General features: G+C 47.8%; 2 protein-coding genes across 2 annotated transcripts in view; one reads left to right on the top strand and one right to left on the bottom strand.

The window, feature by feature from the left end:
- Positions 1 to 392: 392 nt before the first annotated feature.
- On the bottom strand, positions 393 to 18,891 carry zbtb1 (zinc finger and BTB domain containing 1). Its single transcript, XM_072272321.1, has 2 exons — positions 18,808 to 18,891; positions 393 to 3,344 (listed from the first exon to the last, which is right to left on the bottom strand). Exon 2 carries the CDS (start codon positions 3,295 to 3,297, stop codon positions 1,399 to 1,401), a length of 1,899 nt encoding a protein of 632 aa, XP_072128422.1. The 5' UTR covers positions 3,298 to 3,344; positions 18,808 to 18,891; the 3' UTR covers positions 393 to 1,398.
- Positions 18,721 to 23,222, top strand: part of LOC140205099 (uncharacterized) — a 28,499-nt gene continuing 23,997 nt past the window's right edge. Inside the window, exon 1 of the mRNA XM_072272280.1 lies at positions 18,721 to 19,062. Coding sequence (XP_072128381.1) covers positions 18,961 to 19,062 — 102 coding nt within the window. The 5' untranslated portion in view covers positions 18,721 to 18,960. The remainder of the gene's footprint in view (positions 19,063 to 23,222) is intronic.

The raw sequence follows: 23,222 nt of genomic DNA, 5'->3' as shown, positions 1-23,222 counted from the left end.
ATATAAAGTTTAGCTTTATATGTCACATGTACATTGAAGCATACAGTGAAATGGATCATTCGCATCAAATCAAACCAGTGAGAATTGTGCTGGGTGCCACCATGTCTCCATAGCATGCCCACAGCTTACTAACCCTAAACTGTACATTTTTGGAGTGTGGGAGGAAACCAGAGCACCCAGAGGAAACCCCCATGGTCACAGTACAGACAGCTGCAGGAACCGAACCCTGATCTTACAGCTGTTGCTGCAAGTGTTACGCTACCATGACACCCCCGTGTCAATCAGCACAACACAACGGGCCAGACAGTCTGTACAGTGCTATACTGTTCAACATTCTATAACCAAGGCTGTGCGGGAGAGACATGAACAGGAAACACAATGTTAATGTCACCGTTTACATACAGAACTTTATTAAAATGGAATAAGAAATGAAATAGGATTTAAACATTCTACCGAGGCTCTGAAAAAACAGTACAATGATTTACAGTTCATTTTATGTATTGCTTTTGTAAGGCTTTAAGGAGGCCCAAGATAAAAAGTAATAACCAATAAGCAAAACATTCTCTGTAGCCAGACGACAGAGGTGTACTGGCTCCCCCAGCATCAGTAATGACGCTGGACAACTGCCCGGAGGTAAAGACTTCAGAGAACTGAACCCGGGGGGGGGGGGGGCAGAAAGGGAGAAAGTCTCCTGACCAAAGGACTTCAGGAGCACCTAGATGATAAACCCACCGTTCTTCTGTTTCGTCTTGCAGGACTACCCCCCCCCCCCCCCAACCACTACACCTCCCCACCCACCCACGCCGGCCAAGGAGCTGCCCTGAGAATGCTTCAAGTCCATCTGACCCTGCTACACCTAGATCTGTCAGAACACCTTGCACTCTTACACTCCCTCAGTCCTCCCTCCATCGTTTGTCTTTGGCCCAGTGTAGACAACCCAACCTCTTCCTTCTCTTCCCACACTCCACCTTTTTTTTTAAATAATCACTCCCACTACTTGGCCATTACTGGCAAAGCCAATGGTTATGTTGAAGGGCATGTTTGCTCGGCCTCGGGGTCAGGTAAACTGACTCCGCGTGCTGGACTCTGAGCTCCAGAGTTTACCCAATCCCTTTCGGCAGGGTGAGAGAGAGGAGGGAGGGGAGGGAGGAGAGGGAGGAGGGAACGGCGGGGAGCAGGGAAGGGAGGGAGGAGGGAGGGGACGGCGGGGAGCAGGGAGGGGAGGGAGGAGGGAGGGTTTGGCAGGGAGCATGGAGGGGAAAGAGGACAGGCAGGGGGAGAAATCCCTTGAAACATATCAGAGGCCAGACCCAATCACGACAAGCAAGGTTGCCCCTGGGGGGTGGGAGTATGGGGTTGCCAGAGGCAGGCATCTCCTTCCTACCTCTGCCCCCCGTGTCATGCCCTCTTGGTGTGGCTGGTGAGCTGGTGGGTGCTCAGGTCCTTCTTGAGCTTGAAGCGGTCACCGCACTGCGGGCAGGTGTGCATGTGCAGTTGCATGTGGCGCTCCAGCATGCGGCCATCGGCCTGCACCTGGAAGCAGACTTCGCAGAGGGCCTGCCCGGCGACCAGGTGCGAGGCCAGGTGCCGCAGGTGCTCCTGCTTGCGGTAACTGCCCTGGCCGCAGCACGGGCACACGTAGCGGGCCTCGCCCCTGTGCATGTCCAGGTGCAGCCGCAGCAGCCGCTCGCGCAGGAAGCTCTTGCCGCAGAGCGGGCAGGTAAACTCGCGCTCCCGGGTGTGCGTGGCCTGGTGTTCTCGCAGGTGGCAGCGCTGGTAGAAGCCCCGGCCGCACAGCTGGCAGACATGCCGGCGGCGGGGCGACGACCCCCCCTCTGGCCCAGGCGGGCTCGGCCCGCATCGCGCCATGTGCTCGGCCCATGGCCGCTCCTCCTCGAAGGCCAGCGGACAGTGAGGGCAGCGGTAGGTGGCGTCAGGGGTCACCCCCACCGTCTCCTCGGCCACCTGATGCTCTTGCATGTGTTCCTCCAGCTGCCACGAGGCGGGGAAGGCCTGCCCACACACTGGGCAGGCGCAGGCCTCCTCCGGCGGCTGTTCCAGGCCCAGGCCCTGATCGCCGGTACCCAGGCATCGCTCGGCGTGCTCCTGCAGGCGGCCGCCTTTCACCAGGACGCGGCCGCACTTGCCGCAGGCGCACACGCTCTCCCGGTGGTGGGCCACATAGTGCTCAGCCCGCTCACTCTCGGGCAGCGCCACGCCGCACAGCTCACAGGCCGGGCCCAGCGGGCTGCCACCTGCCCCCGCCCCCTCGTCCTCCTCCTTTAGGCCCCCGTCCTCCTCCTCGTCCTCCTCCTCCTCATCCGTCCAGCTGCCCGGGTCCCGCTCTGGAGGGGGCGGCTGGCCGAAGTGGCTGTAAGGTGGTGACAGGTCTTCCTCCAGGCCAGGAGTCAGCTCGCCCTCAGCCGCCACTTGCACAACCGTCAGATCACCAAGGTTGGTGGCCGCTGTGTCCTCGGGCTCTGTTTTGACCTCAGGCCGCGTGCAGTCCGCCTCTCCCTCGCCTCCTCCTTCCCCGGCTGTTGCCATGGTGTCCAGGGTGAGCGTCCCCCCGCCGCGGGCCAGCGGTGGATCCCCGGGCTGGGGCAGGGCCCGGCGGCTGTCACAGGTCAGCGAGTGCTCGTCCAGCAGCCGCTCGCAGCTGAAGACAAAACCACAGCGGTCACAGGTATAGCGGCGGCCAAACCGCCGGTGCAGCCGGCCCCCTTTCAGCCCATTGCCCCGGCTTGGCTTGCGGCTGGGCCTGTCGGGGCTGGTGTCGGCCACCGCCGCTGCCTCTCTCATCCCGTTCAGCTCCGAATCACCAGCCTGATCTTTGGGCCCGGCCCTGGGCACCTTGCCATCACCCGGCAGCAGGCCGTGCATTCGGACGCCGAACAGCATGGAGCCTCTAGGCGGGCCGAAGGGCGGGGAGGGGGCACTGTCCTCCCGCACCTCCTCCAGACTCCGGGGGACGTAGTAGAGCTGCAGGAAGGTCATGGCCGAGCGAAGTTCTTCGAAGTCAGAGGGGACGCCCACCAGCCGGCCCAGGTACATGAGTTGCAGAATGAGGTCGAAGCACTCGGCGGTGACGGGAGCCTGACTCAGGCTGAGGTCGCCCGTCAGCTGCTGCTGACCGATGAACAGCATGCGGAAGTAGGAGCTGCAGGCCGTCAGCACGGCACGGTGGGCGCGGAAGTAGATGTCGCCGATGATGATGCAGCAGTCGCAGAGGAAGCCCCACTCCCGCTGGTTGTTCAGCTGCTGAAGGACGTATTCGCTGTGGCTGGGCCGCGCCATCCTCGGGACGTGTCCCCCCACGGCCCGCCTCCTCCCGCCAGGGCTTCCTGCAAAGAGCAAAAGCTCAGCATCAGCTCGAGAGGTATTTTATTTCAACATCAGACTTCTTTGACACAGCTACATTGAAATGTACAGTGAAATACGTCATTGTGCACCCACAACTAACACAGCGGTCCGAGGATGTGCAGCAGCCAGCCCGCCGTTAGGGACGGCACAGTAGCACAAGGGTTAGTATAACACTTCACAACGCCAGACCGCGATCGGGCCTCAATTCCCACCACTGTCTTTGAGGAGTTTGTATGTTCTCCTGTGACGACTGTGGGCTTCCTCAGATTACCCTGGTGTGCTCCCACATTCCAACGCACGCGAGTCAGGGTCGGTAAGCTGCGAGCGCGCTACGTTGGCGCTGGAAGCAGGGCAACACTTGCGGGCAGCCCCCGGCACATCGTCAGCACAAACCATCTATTCCACTGTTTGTTTCGATGTACTGTACACGTGACAAGTAAATCTAGTCTCATTTTTAATCAGCCCATGCATGTTATCATGTTTCCAGCACCAACACAGCTTGCCCGCAATTCACAAACCTCCACTCGTACGTCTGTGGAATGGGGGAGGAAAGCGGAGCACCCTGGCGATTCAGGGAGAATATACAAACTCTTAGAGACGGCAGCCGGGATGAAGCCCGGTCACCGGTGCTGCAAACTGTTATGCTAGCCACCATTGTGCCGCCTTATTTTTATTTCTACATGAGTTTATTTGTCGCTTTGCATCAAAACCGATTGAAATGTGTCATTTAGCATCAATAACCAAGGATTTGCTGGGGGAAGCCCTTCAGTGTCACCAGACATTCTATCACCGACACAACGTGCCAGCCATGCTTAGCAATAAAGACAACAGCAGCAAAAACAAGCTCCTTGCCCACCCGTCCACCCTCTCACACACCAGACACAAGCTGCTTCCAACACCAACACAGAACTTCCACAAATCATTTGCCCGAACCCTTACATCTTTGGAATGTGGGAGGAAATGGGAGCACACGGAGGAAGCACACAGGGGCACGGGGAGAATGTGCAAACTCTTTACAGACAGCTGCAGGAATTGAACCCTGATCGCGGATCGCTACACTACCACTTCATTTTGTGTTTGGTGGTCAGATGCACAGGGGCAGTGCATGACTCACTGGCAGAGATCAGGCGACCTGTACTGGGCCCAGCACACAGATGCAAATCGCAAGGAAGGCGCGTTAGCGTCTTTTGTTTCTGAGGAGGTTAAAGAGGTTCACTTGTCACCGAACATTCTAACAAACTTCTACAGGAGCACTTTTGGAAGTATCCTGACCAGCAGCATCATGGTCTGGTACAGCAAATCAAAAGTTCAGGAAGACAAGAAGCTGCAGAGAGTAGCTGTCCAATACATCACGCACTCATCCCTCCCCACCATCGGAAGTACCTACAGAGGCCGCTGGCTCAAGGAGGCAACATCCGGGCAATGCCATCTTCTTGCAGCTACTGTTGGGCAGATGGCACAGAAGCCTGAAGTCCTACACCGCCAGGTTTACGACCTTTTCGATCTTGAAACCAGTCAGGATACATTCAACAGTACACTTGTGGAGAGTCTGGTGATAAGCCAACCCTCCCCTTCCTTCTAAGAAAGTAAAGAAGCTGGCCCAGGACTGGTTGTCCAATACGTTACCAAGGAATTTAAAGCTGCATGTAAATCTCCTTTGCACACACTTTGACATTATCAAGCTGGAGGGGGTGCAGAAGACATTTATGAGGATACTGACTGGACCAGAGGGGCTTGAGCAATAAGGAGGGGCTGGCCACACTGGATCTTTATTCCCTGGAGTGCAGGGGAATGAGGGGTGACCTCACGGAAGTTTATAAAATTGTGAGGAGTGTGGATAAGGTGGATGGTCATAGTGTTTTCTTCAGGATTGGGGAGTCCAAAACTGGAGGGCACAGATACAAGATAAAAAGGAAAAGATTTAAACGAGACCCAAGAGGTAACTCCTTTACTCAGAGGGTAGTGAGCACCTCAAATGAGCTGCCGGAGGAAGTGGTTGAGGCAAGTACAATTGTAACATTTAAAAGACATTTGGATAGATACACAGAGGGGAGTGGCTTGAAGGGCTAAAGGCTTACAGGGGCAAATGGGACTAGCAGGGAAGATGCTGTGGTCAGCATGGCATGGTCAGGCTGAAGGGCCTGTTTCTTGTTGTATGACTATAGAACTATTAAGACGTTCCAGTTTAATGACATTTTTTCCTATTAACAAGGTGACCAAGACTGTACACAGTAAACCAAGTACAGTCACTTACACTTGAAAAGCAGCACCAAGGATGCGGACCCCCAGACAGCTTGGCACTTGGACAGCTCCTGTAACGTGGGACGACAGGATGGGTGTGGGCTTAACATTGGGAAATGGAGGTCAGTGTAGATACAGCTCCAGGTCAGTGTGGCCACATAGGGCTGAAGGGCCATTCTCTGTGCTGTACAGCCCTGTGACTGACATTCGCCATTCATAGTCATAGTAGTCATAGTCATACTTTATTAATCCCGGGGGAAATTGGTTAAGCCAATTCAGCCAAATGGACTACACACATGGGCGGTGAGAGGAAGAAAGAGTCCTACAATAACTGGGATTACTGAAAATTCAAAACTCAGAGGTGCAAGGGGAAAACGGGAGTCCTCGTGCAAGATTCCCTCAAAGTTAACTTGCAGGTTGTGCTGGTGGTAAGGAAGGCAAATGCAATGTTAGCATTCATTTTGAGAGGACTAGAATAAACAGTACAATCAAGGCTGTAATGCTAAGGGTATATAAGACATTGCTCAGACCACATTTGGAGTATTGAGAGAAGTTTCGGACCCCATATCTCCACAGAAGAGGTTCACAGGAATGATCCCGGGAATAAGGGAGTTAATGTATGAAGAGCATTTGATGGCTCTGGGCTTGTACTCACAGGAATTAGGAAGAATGAGGAGAGATCTCATTGAAACCTACCGTATATTGAAAGGCCTGGATAGAATGAACGAGGAGAGGATGTTCCCAGTAGTGGGAGAATCCAGAAGGGGAGGGCACAGCTTCCAAATGGAAAGATGCCCCTGTAGAACAGAGATGAGGAGAAGTTTCTTTAGCCAGAGGTTTGCGAATCTGTGGAATTCATTGCCACAGACGGCTGTGAAGGTCAAATTACTGAGTATATTTAAAGCAGAGGTTGACAGCAAGGGTGTCAAAGTTTGAGAAGAATGGCTTTGACAGAGAGAATACATCAACCACAACAGAATGGTGGAACAGACTTAATGGGCCGAATGGCCCAACATTACTCCAATCTTTTGTGGTCTTATGGTGAAATATAGTGGATTCCAGTTATTTGGGACACATCGGCACCAGTATGTTTTGGCCCAATTAAGCGGATGCCCCAATTAGCCGAAGTTTCATGGAAATCGTTAAAAAGGCAAAAAAAAAAGACAAACTACCATTTAACAAGAACAAATCATGTATTTAAATGAAGTACAGAACAAGTTAGAACACTATCAATACTAGAGTATTATAAAACTGTACTACTTTCTAATAGTTATTGACGGAGGAATTCATCCAGTGTCTGTACGCTGCCATGTTCCTTTGATGAACAAAATCAGTACAGACAACTAGTGTAGATAATGGACTGCTGCTTCATACAGTGCCAATGACTTCATTTTCATTGTAACATTCAAGATGACTGTCAATACCTTCAAACTCTTCACAGTTTCTAACTTGAAGTACTGAAATTATTTCATTTTCACTGATGACTGTTTCTGGCATCTCCAAGCTGAATGCTTGAAACCGCAGTGAGCAGAACAATTCTAAATTGTCTCATTGCTTTATTTCTTGCCATTGATCAGCAACAAAAGTCGCTGCTTTTTTTTAAAAAAAAAACACAAGCGCATGCAACTGATACTATCTAAACTGTCTGCTCTAAGCATGGTGCAGTGTCTAACAGCCACACAAGTGCATACACCTGCTCGGGAACAGTCTCCTGTCCCAATTAAGTAGCAAAGTGTCCCAAATAAAGGAAGGGAATCCCAGCTATTCTCTTGATTAGGTTTTGCTCTTTAAGCTTTGTCCCAAACATTAAATGATTGCGAAGTTGACGGGAATCCACTGCACACACCAATGGAACTAGCTCAGATTGGTCAACATGGACAAGCTGGGCTGAATGGTTTCTCTGCTTTACAATTCAATAAAGCAGCAACTGGAGAACTTAAATCCAATTAGTTAAGTACAGCTGGAATAAATACTCTTAAGTAATGGTAAATTCACCAACTTGTCCTGGTCTGCCCACGTGGACACTACAGCCAAGGAAGCTCACCAGCATCTCTACTTCCTCAGGGGATTAAAGAAATATGGCGTGTCCACTTTGACACTGATGAATTTTTACAGAGGTACATTAGAAAGCATAGAAATCCAAGAAACAATAGAATCAATGAAAGACCACACCCAACAGGACAACAAACAACCATGGGCCAAAAAAAAAACAGACTGTGCAAATGCCAAATAAAAGTAATAAATAAATCAGCAAACAACAGGAATTCTGCAGATGCTGGAAATTCAAGCAACACACATCAAAGTTGCTGGTGAACGCAGCAGGCCAGGCAGCATCTGTAGGAAGAGGTGCAGTCGACGTTTCAGGCCAAGACCCTTCGTCAGGACTAACTGAAGGAAGAGTGAGTAAGGGATTTGAAAGTACCGTGGAGAGGATTCTGACTGGCTGCATCACTGTGACCTTCGCACAGGATCAGAAGGAGGTTGCAGAGGTTGTAAACTCAGCCAGCAACATCATGAGCATTAGCCTTCCCACCATCAAGGATATCAAAAGGCAGCACCTCAAGAAAGTGACATCCATCAATAAAGTCCCTCACCATCCAGGGTATGCTTTGTTCTCATTGCTACCATCAGGGAGGAGGTACAGGAGCCTGAAGACACACATTCAACGCTTTAGGAACAGTTTCTTACCCTCCGCAATCAGATCTTCGAACAGACCATAAAACCTTGAACACTACCTCATTACTCTGCTCTCTTTTCAGTGAGGACACCATGAGACACAGGAGCAGAATTAGGCCATTCGGCCCATTGTCTCTGCTCCACCATGGCAGATTTATTACCCCTCTCAACCCCATTCTCCTGCCTTCCTCTCTGTAACTTTTGACCTCCAAACTAATCAACAACCTATTAACCTTCACTTTAAATACACCCAATGACTTGGCCTCCACAGCTATCTGTGGCAATGAATTCCACAGATTCACCACCCTCTGGCTAAAGAAATTCCTCCTCATCTCTGTTGTAAAAGCAGCATCCTTCTATTCTGATCCTAGACTCTCCAACTACAAGGAAATATCCCCTCCAGCCGCACTCAATGTGGGCCTTTCAATACTCCAAAGTTCCAATGAGATCACCCCTCATTCGTCTAAACTGCAGAGTGTACAGGCCCAGAGACATCAAATACTCTCCATGTTAACCCTTTTATCTGCAGAACTCACAATACTCCAAGTGCAGTCTGACCATTGCCTTACATGGCCCCAACATTACATCCTTGTTTTGTATTCTAGTCCTCACGAAATGAATGCCAACATTGAAGTTGCCTTCCTCACTGCCGACTCAATCTGCGCTAACCTTTAGGGAATCCTGCACGAGGGCTCCCAAGTATTCTTTGCACCTCTGATTTCTGAATTTGTTCTCCATTTAGAAAATAGACTGTGCTTTAATTCAATCTACCAAAATGCATGACCATACGCTTCCCTATACTGTATTCCATCTGCCACTTCTTTGCTCATTCTCCCAATCGGTCCAAGTTCTTCTGCATACTCCCTGCTTCCTCAACACTATCTGCCCCTCTCTTTATCTTTGTATTGTCCAAAAACTCGGCCACAAAGCCATCAATTCCATCATCGATACATATATAATGTGAAACGAAGCAGTCCCAACACCGACCCCTGCAGAACATCACAAGTCACTGGCATCCAGACAGGAAAGCCCCCCCTTTATTCCTACTTTTTGCCTCCTGCCAATCAGCCCATCTTAGACCACAAGACATAGGAGCAGAAATTAGGCCATTTAGCCCATCAGGTCTGCTCCATCATTCACTCATGGCTGATCCTTTTTTTCTCTCCTCTTCAACCCCATTTCCCGGCCTTCTCCCCGTAACCTTTGATGCCATGTCCAATCAAAAACCTATTAATCTCTGCCTTAAATACTTAAATACACCCAATGATCTGGCCTCCACAGCTACGTGGCAACAAATTCCAAAATTCACCACCCTCTGGCTAAAGAAATTTCCCTGCATCTCTGTTTTGAACAGATGCCCCTCTATCCTGAGGCTGTGCCCTCTTGTCCTAGACTCTCCCACCATGGGAAACATCCTTTCCACATCTACTCTGTCTAGGCCTTTCAACATTCTAAAGGTATCAATGAGATCCACCCCCTCCCCCCCATACTTCTAAATTCCAGTGAGTACAGATCCAGAGCCATCAAATGTTCCTCATATGATAACCCTTTCATTCCTGGAATCATCCTTGTGAACGTCCTCTGGACCCTCTTTGATGCTAGCACATCTTTTCTAAGATGAAGCACCCAAAACTGTTCACAATACTCAAGGTGAGGCCTCACCAGTGCCTTATAAAGCCTCAGCATCACATCCCTGCTCTAGTATTCTAGACCTCTTGAAATGAATGTTAACATTGCATTTGCCTTCCTCACCACTGACTCAATCTGCAAGTTAACCTTTAGGGTGCTCTGCACAAGGACTCCCAAGTCTCTTTGCATCTCAGATTTTTGGATTTTCTCCCTATTTATTTCTACTACCCAAGTGCATGACCATGCATTTTCCAACATTATATTTCATTTGCCACCTTCTTGACCATTCTCCTAATCTGTCCAAGTTCTTCTTCATCCTACTCGTTTCCTCAACACTACCTGCCCCTCCACCAATCTTTGTATCACCTACAAACTTGGCAACAAAGCCATCTATTTCATCATCTAATTCATTGATATACAGCATAAAAAGAAGTGGTCCCAACACCGACCCCAGCGGAACACTAGTCACTGACAGCCAACCAGAAAAGGATCCTTTTATTCCCACTCGCTGCCTCCTACCAATCAGAATCAGCCAATGCTCTAACCATGTTAGTAACATTCCTGTAATACTACAGGCTCTTAACTTGGTAAGTAGCCTCATGTGTAGCACCTTCTCAAAGGCCTTTTGAAAATCCAAATATACAACATCCACTGCATCCCCTTTTATCTATCCTATTTGTAATTTCCTCAAAGAATTGCAGCAGGTTTGTCAGGCAATATTTTCCCTAAAGGAAACCATGCCGACTTTGTCCTATCTTGGTCTGTGTCACCAAGTATTGCAGCACATAATCCTTAACAATTGACTCTAACATCTTCCCAAACACTGAGGTCAGGCTAACTAGTCAATAATTTCCTTTCTGCTGCCTTCCTCCTTTCTTAAAAAGTGGAGTGACATTTGCAATTTTCCAGTCCTCTGGCACCATGCCAGAGGCCAATGATTTTTGAAAGATCATTGCTAATGCCTCCACAATCTCTAACACTACCTCTTTCAAACCATAGGGTGCAGTTCATCTGGTCCGGGTGACTTATGTACCTTTAGGTCTTTCAGCTTCTTCAGCACATTTTCTCTTGTAATAGTAACTGCACCCACTTCTTTTCCTTCATACAACATCTGGCACACTGCTAGTATCTTTCCTATAATTCAAAGGTCTCTTATCTTGTTCAGCAGCCTGGTGTACAGCACTTCGTCAAAGGTCTTCCAAAATTCTAAGTAAACAACATCCACGGACTCTCCTTTGTCTCTCCTGCCTGTTATTCCCTCAAAGAATTCCAACAGATTTGTTAGACAATATCTCCTCATAAGGAAACCATGCTGATTTCTACCTATTTTATACAGTGTGTGAGGAAGTATTTGACCACCGACCCTTTGTTTTCATGTGACTATTACAACCATGGCCCTTTTATCAATTTAACTGAGAATTTTTACTTCTGAATCATATGTTCCTATGTTCCTTCCCCCCACCCCCACCCCATCCACAGTAGAGTCCTAAAAACAGGGAAAATTATAAAGCATGAAAAACTAAAAATTCAAAACCTGAAATATTAGCATTTCAACAGTACTCATCCCCTTCGCTCAGTACTTAGTTGAACCACCTCTTTGAGCTATTACTGCCAGCAGTCTTTTTGGACAAGTCTCTATTGGCTTTCCACAACATGATAGAGCAAGATTTGTCCACTCCTCCTCGCAAAAATTGCTCAAGCTGTGCCAGGTTAGTTGGGGAGCAATCTTGAGGTCTTGACAGAGACATTCAATCGAGTTAAGGTCAGGACTCTGACTGGGCATCAATTTTGTTCATTTGAAGCCACTCCATGGTGCTCTGGCAGTGTGCTTTGAGTCACTGTTCTGCTGAAAGTTCCAACCAGAAGACCTTCTACATCTTTACAGTATTTTGTAAGTGACACTTTGCAAAGTCTTCATGGGCAAGGAAATCCTTTTTTTTTTAAAAAAAAAACTCAGGGCTTCTTCCCCACCACTCTTCCATAAATACCCATTTTTTATGCAAGGCCTGAAGGATTGTCAGGCCAAGAACTTCATCTCCAGTTGCAGCCACTGACTTCTGCAGCTCACTTAGAGTAACTGTTGGCATCACAGTAGCCTCTCTTACAAATGACATTTTTCTTTGGTGACCTAATTTAGAGGGGTGGTCTGACCAAGGCAGTGTGGGTGTGGTGTCATATTTTTCCACTTTTTCCAAGGTAGACTGCACTGAGCTCTGTGGTATATTCAGTGCCTTTGAGAAGGCTTTGTACCCTTCCCCAGATTTGTGCTTCTCTATTATCACTTCCCTGACTTGCCTTGAATGCTCTTTTGTCTTCATTTTGGTTTAGTTTGTTAAAAATCTACCATAATGTCAGACCTTACAGAGAAAGGGGGTATTTATTCAACGAATTCATTGAAAATAGGTGATCCTCCAATTTTCTACATCGACAAATTGGGTGAGTTGATAAGGTAATAAACAATAATGCTCCAGAAAAAAGTTAGCATAGTAATCACAAAGGTGATAAATACTTTTTCACCCTCACAATTTTGGTTTTCAATTTTTAAATAAATTGTTGACAGGTTTTGGAATTTTTCTTCTGATTTGACATGATGCACAATGTTTTGTAAATTAGCTCAAAAAAAATCACCACTTAAATATATTCTACATTTAGAAAATGAGACAGTAAAATGTGAAAACACTTTTTCAAGGCACTGCATTTGTTTCTTTGTAACCTGAGACCTCATCTTTAATAATGGACTCCATATCTTCCCAACCACTGAAGTCAGGCTACCTGGCCTATACTTCCCTGTCTTTTGCCTCCCTCCCTTCTTAAAGAGTGGAGTGAGAATGAGTAATTCTTAAAAGATCATGACTGATGTCTCTTCAGCTACCTCTTTCAGAACTCTGGGGTGCAATCCATTTACCATTATTTTTTCATACACACTCAGTGGCCACTTTATTAGGTACACCTGCTTGATAATGCAAATATCTAATCCGCCAATCATGTGGCAGCAACTCAATGCATAAAAGCGTTCTAAAAGCAGTTGTTGTTCAGACCAAACATCAGAACGAAGGATAAATGTGATCTAAGTGACTCTGACAGTGGAATGATTGTTGGTGCCAGACGAGGTGATTTGAGTATCTCGGAAACTGCTGATTTCCTGGGATTTTCAAACACAGTGTCTAGAGTTTACAGAGTGTGGTGCCAAAAACAAAACAAAAAAATTCAGTGAGCGGCAGTTCAGTGGGTGAAAATGTTAATGAGAGAGGAGAAGATTCAGAGCAGAATGGCCAGGCTGGTTCAAGCTGACAGGAAGGTGTAGTAACTCAAATAACCACACTTACAACAGCAGTGTCCAGAAGAGCATCTCTGAATGCACAACGTGTCGTACCTAAATATGGATGGACTATAGCAGCAGAAGACCAAAATGCATTCAGTGGCCACTTTATTAGGTACCTCCTGTACCAATAAAATGGCCATTGAGTACATAACCTTACTGTTAGTAATTTTAATATATTGCACTGTACTGCTGCCAGTCAGATCCATCACACACACACAACCCTCCCTACAACTGATGACATCTTCAGGAGGCTGAAATGGGGGCTTCCCTTCCACAATTATTGATGCTGCTCTCACTTGCATCACCACTTCCCGAACATCTGCCCTTACCGCATTTCCACCCCTCAACATGACAGGGGTCTCACCTACCCCTTTCCTCACCTACCACTCCATACACCTCCACATCATTCTGTGCAATTTCCACCACTTCCAACAGAATCCTCCCACCAACCACATCTTTCCCTCACCTCCCCTCCCCCCCACTTCTCTCCTTTCCCCAGGGATCGCTCACTCTGCAATTTCCTTGTCCACCCCTCTCTCCCACTGATCTCCCCCGACACTTATTCTTGCAAGCATGACAAAGTCTGCAGGAATAAGTACGTTTGTGTGCAAGTTTGAAGTGTAGTTGCCCATACACCTCCACCCTTACCACTATATTGAGCCCCAAATGATTTTCCAGCTGAGGCAACACGGCACCTGCAACTCTGTCTGAATCATATACAGCATCAATGTTCATGGTGTAGCCTCCTCTACATTGGTGAAACACAATGTGGATTGGGAAACTGCTTCGTCAAGCACCTTCATACTGTCCTCCAGAAAAGATAGGATCTCCCGGTGGCTATCCATTTCAATTTGACTTCCCTTTCCAACATGGCGGTCGATAGCCTCCTCTACTGCCATGATGAGATTAATCTCAAGTTAGAGGATCAACATCTCATATTCTTTCTAGGTTACTTCCAACCCGAAGTTCAATTTCTCTACCCTCCAGTACCTACTCTCCTCTGCTCCTATTACCCCTTCTCTTCCCCTGCCTTCATAACCTACTCATCCCCTCCCTCTCGTTCCCCTCCTCCTTCCCTTTCTCCCATGGCTCCTTCTGGTAAGATGGCTGTGCACTTGGATGCACTGGCCTCTCGGGGGCCAACCAAAGGTGTTTTTTTTTTCTTGGTTTAAATGCTTTTTTTTTTAATGATTGCAAGACAATGCTGCTGGGCTCCCAAGAGCTTTGGGCACTGCAGGTCTATGCCATCAGTGAGCTGCTCATTGGCAGAGGTGCTGGGTGTAGACCATGTTTCTACCTGCTGCAGGAGGGCATCGGAGTTGGTGCACAAAGGTGTTGTGCAGTGTAACCATGGGTGACTGTCTTGGATTGCAATATTGACAATGTAATATGCCACAGGCCTGTTTCTCTTGTATGGTGGTGTGACAGACAGTGGGGGAGTTGCACGGCCTCAGTTGTAATGAGGATCAGGCCTCAAGCTGCAGGTTTGCCTACTGTTGCAGTCCAGGCAAGGAGACGCCAGAGACTGTGTACTATGGCTTCCGAGCTTGGATGGGGGCTGGCCTCTCCCATCAGTGCTGTCCTCCAGTGTTCGACTGGTGGAATGGCAGGCTAGACTGAGTGTTTGTGCACCGCCGAGAAGTGCACCATCAAATTGCGGGACATGTCGCTCAGGGACTTGGGATAGATAGTGTGTGTATAAATGAGCATGACTGTTTTTGTTTGGCTTGCTATTTTGAATGTGCTGTGTATGCTTTGCTCCTTGGCCTTAGAAGAACACGGTTTCATTCAGCTATATTCCTGTCTGGTTGAATGATAATTAAACATATTTGATTTGATAGTCTTCTATTGACTGTCTTCTATTAGATTCCTCCTTCTTCAGCCCTTTACCTCTTTACCTAACCCCTTCCCCACCCACCTTCCCCCTCCCCTGGTCTCACCTATCAGCTTGTATTCCTTCCCCTCCACCACCACAATCTGACTTCTGCCACCTCCTTTCCCCGTACCGATGAAGGGCCTCGGCCCAAAACGTTAACTGCTTATTTCCCCCCATTAATGCTGCCTGGAGTTTTGCCAGCATTTTCTGTCTGTGTGTTGTTCAGGAGGCAGCATCCATCATTAAGGACCCTCACCATCCAGGACACGCCTTCGTGGTACAACCATCAGGGAGGAGCTACAGGAGGCCAACAAACCACATTCAACAATACTGGAGCAGCTTCTTCCCTTCCACCATCAGGTTTCTGATGTTAATGAACACTACCTTATTATTTCTTTTTTTTTTTAAATGTTCATTAGAGATACTGGGTGGTGGGGTGGAGATACATCTCTACCAAAGGAGGTGCAAGGCGCTCGTTGCCTCTGTTAGCCTGCAGATCCTGCTTGAGCAAGCTGCAGTACCTGCTACATCTTCAGTGTCACATGAAACGATAGGAGCAAACGGTGGATGGTCGTATGAACAGCCGGTGCGTATCACAAGTCCTGGGTATGTGACCACCGATGCCAGGCAATCTCTGAAAAGTATTGATAAGCTCAATACATTCAAAAACTTCTATAGTTATACCGTGGAGAACATTATGACAGGCTGCATCACTGTCTGGTATGGAGGGACTACTGCACAGGACCAAAAGCTACAGAAGGTTGTAAATCTAATCAGCTCCATCTTGGGTACTAGCCTACAAAGTACCCAGGACATCTTTAGGGAGCGGTGTCTCAGAAAGGCAGCGTCCATTATTAAGGACCTCCAGCACCCAGGGCATGCCCTTTTCTCACTGTTACCATCAGGTAGGAGATACAGAAGCCTTGAAGGCACACACTCAACAACTCAGGAACAGCTTCTTCCCATCTGCCATCCAATTCCTAAATGGACATTGAATCTTTGGACACCCCCTCACTTTTTAAAAAAAAATACAGTATTTCTGTTTTTGCACTTTTTAAAAAATCTATTCAATACACTTAATTGATTTACTTGTTCATTTATTATTATTTTTTCTCTCTGCTAGATTATGTATTGCATTGAACTGCTGCTGCCAAGTTAACAAATTTCACCGTCACATGCCGGTGATAATAAACCTGATTCTGATTGTGGCTGGGATCACCTGTCTTATAAAGACACTATTCAGAAGAACCACTTCCACAGAAAAATTTGCCAGGAACGATTGCAGTCATAAAGACCAGAGTCACCGGCATCATTCAACGCAGCACGAAAACGGGCCCTTCCAACCCAACAAGCCCAATTACACCCACGTGACCAAACAACCTACTAACCCGAACGTCCTTGGTATATGGCAGAAAAACAGAGCACCCGGACAAAGCTCACACAGTCATGGGGAGAATGTACAAACTCCTGACAGACAACAGCAGAATTGAACCCAGTTTGCTGGCACTGTGAAGTGTCACTCTATGCTGACTTATTTTGCTCTATTTATTTTGTAATTTAGAACTCAGAAAACCTACAGCACAATACAGGCCCTTCGGCCCACAATGCTGTGCCAGACATGTACTTACTTTAAAAATTACCTAGGGTTACCCATAGCCAGAAGGCAGGGGTGCAGTGCTAGCTGGAGTGCGTCGGGAACCTCTAAGAAAAAAGCCGAAATAAACAAGCTAATTAATTAGGTGCCGCCCAGGGTGATTTGAGCATCTCAGAAACTGCTGATCTCCTGGGATTTTTACACACAATAGACTCTGGAGTTTACAAAGAATGGTGCCAAAAACGAAAAAAATCCAGCGAGTGGCTGTTCTGTGAGCGAAAACATCTTATTAAATCCACTCGCTGGATCTTTTTTGTTTTTGGCACCATTCTTTGTAAACTCCAAAGTCTGTTGTGTGTAAAAATCCCAGGAGATCAGCAGTTTCTGAGATACTCAAATCACCCTGGGCGACACCTAATTAATTAGCTTGTTTATTTCGGCTTTTTTCTTAAAGAGGTGCCGGACGCGCTCCAGCTAGCACTGCACCCCTGCCAGAAGGACAGGAGCAACAGGGGCAAAGGAGCCTACCAAATATTGAAAGACCTAGTCAGAATGGATGAAGTGAATGCAGAGGGCTGTGGGAGAGTCTGGAGCCAGGGGGCACAGCTTTGGTATACAAGGACGTCCCTTGACACAGAAATGAGGAGGAATTTATTTAGCCAGAGGGTAGTGAATCTGTCAAATTCGCTACCATAGATGGTGGAGGAGGCCAACTCATTGGGTATACTTATAGCAGAAGATGATAGGTTTTTGATGAGTAAGAGCATTAAAGGTTACAGGAATAAGGCCAACTATATCTGATGGGCTGAATGGCTAATTCTGCACCTATGTCTTATGGTCTAAAATGTAGCCTGTACATCTCTTTTAAAGTCTCTCTCCTCCCCCCCCCCAAGCTAAATGTATGGCTTCTGGTATTTCACATTTCCATGCTTCAGAAGAGACTGTCTACCCTACCCAAGCCCCTCATGACCTTATTCGTCTCCACCCAGCCTCCGGTGCTCCAGAGAAATCCACACAAGTTTGTCCAATTTTACCTTACAGCTCATAAGTCACCATGCCAACTAAATTACTTACAACAGCTGGTCCCATTTGCCGGTATCCATCTAAACCTTTCCTACCTCGGGGGAGTTTGATGAAAGCAGATTCTCTGATTTTTTTTGGTCAAGGTAGAGGCAGCTCAATTCTTGATAAACAAAAACTGGGTTGAAATATTTGAGGACAGACAGCAACGAGGAGTGGGGATTACAGTCACAGTGAGCTCACTGGAGGGGCCGAGCGGCCTCTTCCTGTCTCTCACGCAGGGTGGGGGAGGGGGAAGGGTGTGGGGAGAGGTAATTGTGTTTCTGACCAGCTCCGGAGGCAGGAACCAAGTTTCAGCCCTCAAGCCTTTCAGCGCCTGGCACCTTTGGCTGCCGCGTTAGGAGAGCCTGATAAACGCAGGTAGAGGTGTCGATCGAACGACCTCGTCTCCTTCAGCCTAGCCCCACTCTACACCCGCCCCTCACTGCCTCCAGTTCCTGGGGACAGTGCAATCACACCCAATCGGTGTGAAAAAACGCCTGTTCTGACGAAGAGGCTTGGCCCGAAACGTCGACTGTTATTCCTTTCCATAGACGCTGTCTCACTTGCTGCGTTCCTCCTGCATTTTTTGTGTTACTTCATAGTATTTCTGTTCCCAGGGCCGATGCAACACACCCGTCCCGTATGCATTAGTCCTGTTCCCGGGGCCGATGCAATACACCCGTCCCGTATGCATTAGTCCTGTTCCCGGGGCCGATGCAACACACCCGTCCCGTATGCATTAGTCCTGTTCCCGGGGCCGATGCAATACACCCGTCCCGTATGCATTAGTCCTGTTCCCGGGGCCGACGCAATACACCCGTCCCGTTTGTACGAGTCCTGTTCCCGGTTTGCTAAACTCCAGTTCCCGCGGGCAGCCGCAACATCCTCAGCCGGTAACACAGCCCCAGCCCCAGCTCACGTTGTCTCGGTACCGGGGGTAGCCGTTTCCAGCTCGGCCTCGGTTCCCCGGGACCAACAGCGCTACCTCTCCCCGTTAGTCCGGCCCCGATTCCAGCTCACCAGCCGCGCCCACCCACCCCTTACCTGAGCACTGAAGTGCGGCCGACCTTGGTTCGGTAGCTGAGCTACCGCCGAGCAAGGCACCTCTCCCGGGCCAGGAGCAACCTTTCCTCGGGCCAGGACTCGACTCAATACATCACAGGAAATGCGCTGCTGTCTCTCCTCCTTAAAGGGGAAATGTACCGCACGAACTCGCAGAGGTTGCACAGAGTGGCCACACTGTCGGCAGGCCCGGACGAGCCGAGTTATTATCGTGCGCACACGTACGGTGAGCTACAGGTACAATGAACAACTTGCTCGCAGCAGCATCGTATGCACGTACGTTCAGAGCAACACGCGGGGCAAAAATCATACAGCATGCTGAAGTTTTATATAAACAAAAAGACTGTAAAACAATGCACAAAATCTGCAGGGTCTCAGCAATCCAGGCAGCATCTATGGAAAGGAATGGATAGACGGCGTTACCAGCCGAGACTCTCCTCAGGACGAGAAAGGAACGGGGTGGGTGGGGGGGGGGACAAGAAGGCGGGGGAAGGGGAGGAGCGCGAACTGGCAGGTGATAGGTGGGGATGGTGTGAGAAGCTGGGAGATGTCTGTGCGGTTTCTCAGTCATCCAGGTCATTGTCTATCAAACAATAGTACCAGGAGGTAATCGGTGAAAGAGGTAAAGGAGGTGATAGGAAGAACAGCTAAAGTTCTGTAGAAGAAGGAATCTGATTGGAGAGGACAGTGGACCATAGGAGAAAGGGAAGGAGGAGAGGAACCAGAGGGAGGGGAGCAGAATGGGGAATGGAAAAGCGGGGGGCGGGGGGATTTACTGGAAGTTAGAGAAATCAATGTTCATGCTCAGGCTGGGGTCCACCCAGAAAGAATATGAGATGTTGCTCTGAGTGTGAACTCATCATGATAGGAGAGGAGGCCGTGGACCAAAGTGTCAGAATGGGAATGGGAAGTCGAGTTGAAATGGTTGATTGAGATAGGTTGATAGTTTTGAAAGACTGAAGATGGGAAAAGACTCATTTGGATCACAAAAGGTAGCGTGAAGTGATTGGGCTGGAGGCTTGTTTCTGGGCTACACATCCCACATAATCCCCGGTCTGCTTTTGCAGCAAGGTGCAGTTGTGCTTTAGTGCATCAGAGTGTTCTCCCTGACCTCCCTCGTGATGTTCCAGCTTCTCTGTTAGCACGTTACAGGCCCCTCAGCCCACTCTTAGATCAGTCTAACACTTCGCTCTAACATAGCCCTTTATTTTTCTGTCTTCCATGTAAGAGTCCCTTAAATGTCCTTAATGTATATGCCTTTACCACCAAGTCCCGTGGCACGTTCCACACACCCATCATTCTCTGTGTAAAAAAAAACTTACCTTTGAATTCATCCCTTTATTTTCCTCCAATCACTTCAAAATTATGCCCTCTTGTATTAGCAAGTGCTGCTCTGGGGTAAATGTCTCTGGCTGTCCATTCTATCAAAGCCTCTTATACACCTCTATCAAGCTTATCCTCCTTCACTCCAAGGAGAAAAGCCCTAGCTCACTCAACCTATCCTCATAAGACACGCTCTCTAAACCAGTTAGCATCCTGGTAAATCTCTGCAACCTCTCTAAAGCTTCCACATCTTTCCTATAATGAGGCAAACAGCACAGAACACAGTATTCCAAGTGCGGTCTTACCAGGATTTTATAGATCCTCAATATTACCTCACAGCTCTTAATCTCCTTATTAATGAAGGACAACATGCTGAACATTTTAGCAATCCAATCAACTTGTGCATAACTTAAAAGGAATCAAAGACATGGACCCCAAGTACGGATACATTGTTTGATATTAGTTTCTTATTGTCACATGTACCAAGGTTCAATGAAAATACTGTCTTACATACAGTGCACCGAGATAGAAAAAGGTAAAGTCATAACAATTCAGCATAAAGTGTAACAGCTGCAGCGAAAATGCAGTACGGGTGAACGACAAAGTTCAAGTTCAAAACAGGGTAGATTGTGACACCAAGAGTCCATCTTATTGTCCAAGAGGACCTTTCAAGAGTTTGATAACAGCGGGATAGTAGCTGTCCTTAAGTCTTGTGGTACGTGCTTACAGGCTTTTTTATCTTTTACCAGATGGGAGAGGCAAGAAGAGAGAATGTTCGGGGTGGGTGGGGTCTTTGAATACACTGGTTACTGAGGCAGCAAGAAGTGTAGACAGAGTCCACAGAGGGAGGCTGGTTTCTGTGATGTACTTAGCTCTGTCTACAACTCTGCAGTTCCTTGCAGACACGTGCAGAGAAGTTGTTATACCCAGATGTGCTGATTCCAGATACAGAATGCTTTCTGTGGTGCATTGGCAAAAGTTGGTAGAGAGTTGACTGGGATAGGTTGAATTTCTTTAACTGAGAAAGCAGAGATGTTGGTGAGCTTTCTTGGTCATGAAATTTACATAGTTAGACCAGGACGGGCTATTGGTGATGTTCACACCTAGTAAAAAGTTCTCAACCTTCTCAGACTGTTGATGTAAACACTAGTGTGTCTACCTGATTGTGAAAGGACTACCTTGAATTACAGCAACTTCAGGTTAAAAGCCTGCTAGGTTACTTTTTGTTCATATGCATAAATATTTATATACAAAACTCTTTGCTCCTCTACCATTCATAGTGGCTCCACAGAAGATAGCATAGAGAAATCTAACATTCAGACATGGTTTACTCTGCTATAGTGATAGAGTCATAGTTATACCATCCAGGAACAGACCCTTCTGCCCAACTCATCCATGCTGACCAGGTTGTCTATCCAGGCTTGTCCCAGCAGCCAGCACTTGACCTACATCACTCTGAATCTTTCCTATCCTTGTACTTGTCCAAGTGTCTTTTAAATGTTGTAACTGTGTCCATTTCTACCACTTCATCTGGCAACTCGTTCCATATACCCAGCACACTCTGGCTGAAAAGATTGCCCCTCAGGTTCCTTTTAAATCTTTCCCCTCCGACCTTAAATCTACCCTTGGGAGAAAAGACTGCATATGCACCCTATCTAAGACCCACATAATTGTATAAAACTCTATAGGACCATGAGAGTATAAGACGTGGAGCAGAATAGGCTATTTGGCCCATTAAGTCTGCTCTGACAGTCGCCCATAGCTGATTTATTTTCCCTCTGAAACCTTTTCTCCTGCTTTCTCCCCATAATATTTGACACCCTTATTAATTCAGTAAATTAAATAAATAATTTTTAAAATAGTCTACACCTCTATTTCTTCTACAGAAGTACATGACCGTACACTTCCCTACACTGTATTCTATCTGCCACTTCTTTGCCCTTTCTCATAATCTGTCCAAGTCCTTCTGCAGACAATCAAGTCCTCCTCAGATCCTCACACTGTCCTATGTTGAACTCCCTTGGTCAAAGTTTCAACCTTACAGACAGATAGAAGTGAGGTAGGAGGCTCTGTCCTTTGACCTTGCTCTGCAGTTCAAAGTCAGGTTCAGATTTATTTATCACATGTACATCGAAACATACAGTGAAATGCATTATTTGCATTAGCAACCAGCACAACCTAAGGATGTGCTGGGGGCAGCCCGCAAGTGTTGCCGCACATTTCTGGCCAACGTAGCATGCCCACCAAGTTCAGCAGAACGCAAACAACAAGTTCCAATTCAATTGTCATTCAACCATGCGCATGTACACAGCTAAACAAAACATCGTTCCTCTGGGGGCCAAGATGCAAAACGCAGTTGATACAGTCACACACAGTACATACAATCACTAAATAATACTGGCACAAGTCCCTGAGTAACTCCACCATGGACAGCAGGAGGAAGGTTGGGCCATAAAAAACCCATAGCTACAGAAATGCCAACAGAAGCTCCGAAAACCTCATTCCTGGGAGAGGAATGATCTTCGAAGATAGCTCACACCTGGGGACAACTGGATGGGCTGAACCAGTGCACAGAGGGCTCTGGCGAGCGGCTGTCACTTCCTGTGCCCCATGACGAGGGGGGATGGGCTTACACGTCCCGGAGCAGTGGGGCCTGAGCATTGACATAAAGAGTGGGGTGCATGTTTATGTGAGACAGTACAATGTTACTGGCACTGTTGTGGTAAAACAAGCAGTTGTATAAGTATGTGAAACAGCAGCAATAAAAGATGTAAAGTGACCAGCACAGGATGTGATCTGGGGAGGGGGTGGGCGGCAGGGTATTCAGATGGGGTGCACATGGGTGCTGGGTGGCAGCAGGCTGTTATGCAGACGAACAGCCTGGGAGAAGAAGCTGTTACCCAGCCTGACAGTTCTGGTTCTTATGCTGCGGTACCTTGTGCTTGATGGCAGGAGGTCCAAGAGATTGTGGAGAGGGTGAGACAGACAGGGAGGGGTCTTTGACAATGCTGGAGGTATTGCATATGTAGCACTTCTGATACATGTCCTGAATGGAGTGGGGGGGAGAAGGGGAC

The sequence above is a fragment of the Mobula birostris genome, chromosome 1 (assembly GCF_030028105.1).
Source record: "Mobula birostris isolate sMobBir1 chromosome 1, sMobBir1.hap1, whole genome shotgun sequence".
NCBI classification, from domain to species: domain Eukaryota; kingdom Metazoa; phylum Chordata; class Chondrichthyes; order Myliobatiformes; family Myliobatidae; genus Mobula; species Mobula birostris.
The sequence above is the reverse complement of the archived record's forward strand: the minus strand, read 5'-3'. Positions and strand labels throughout refer to the sequence as shown.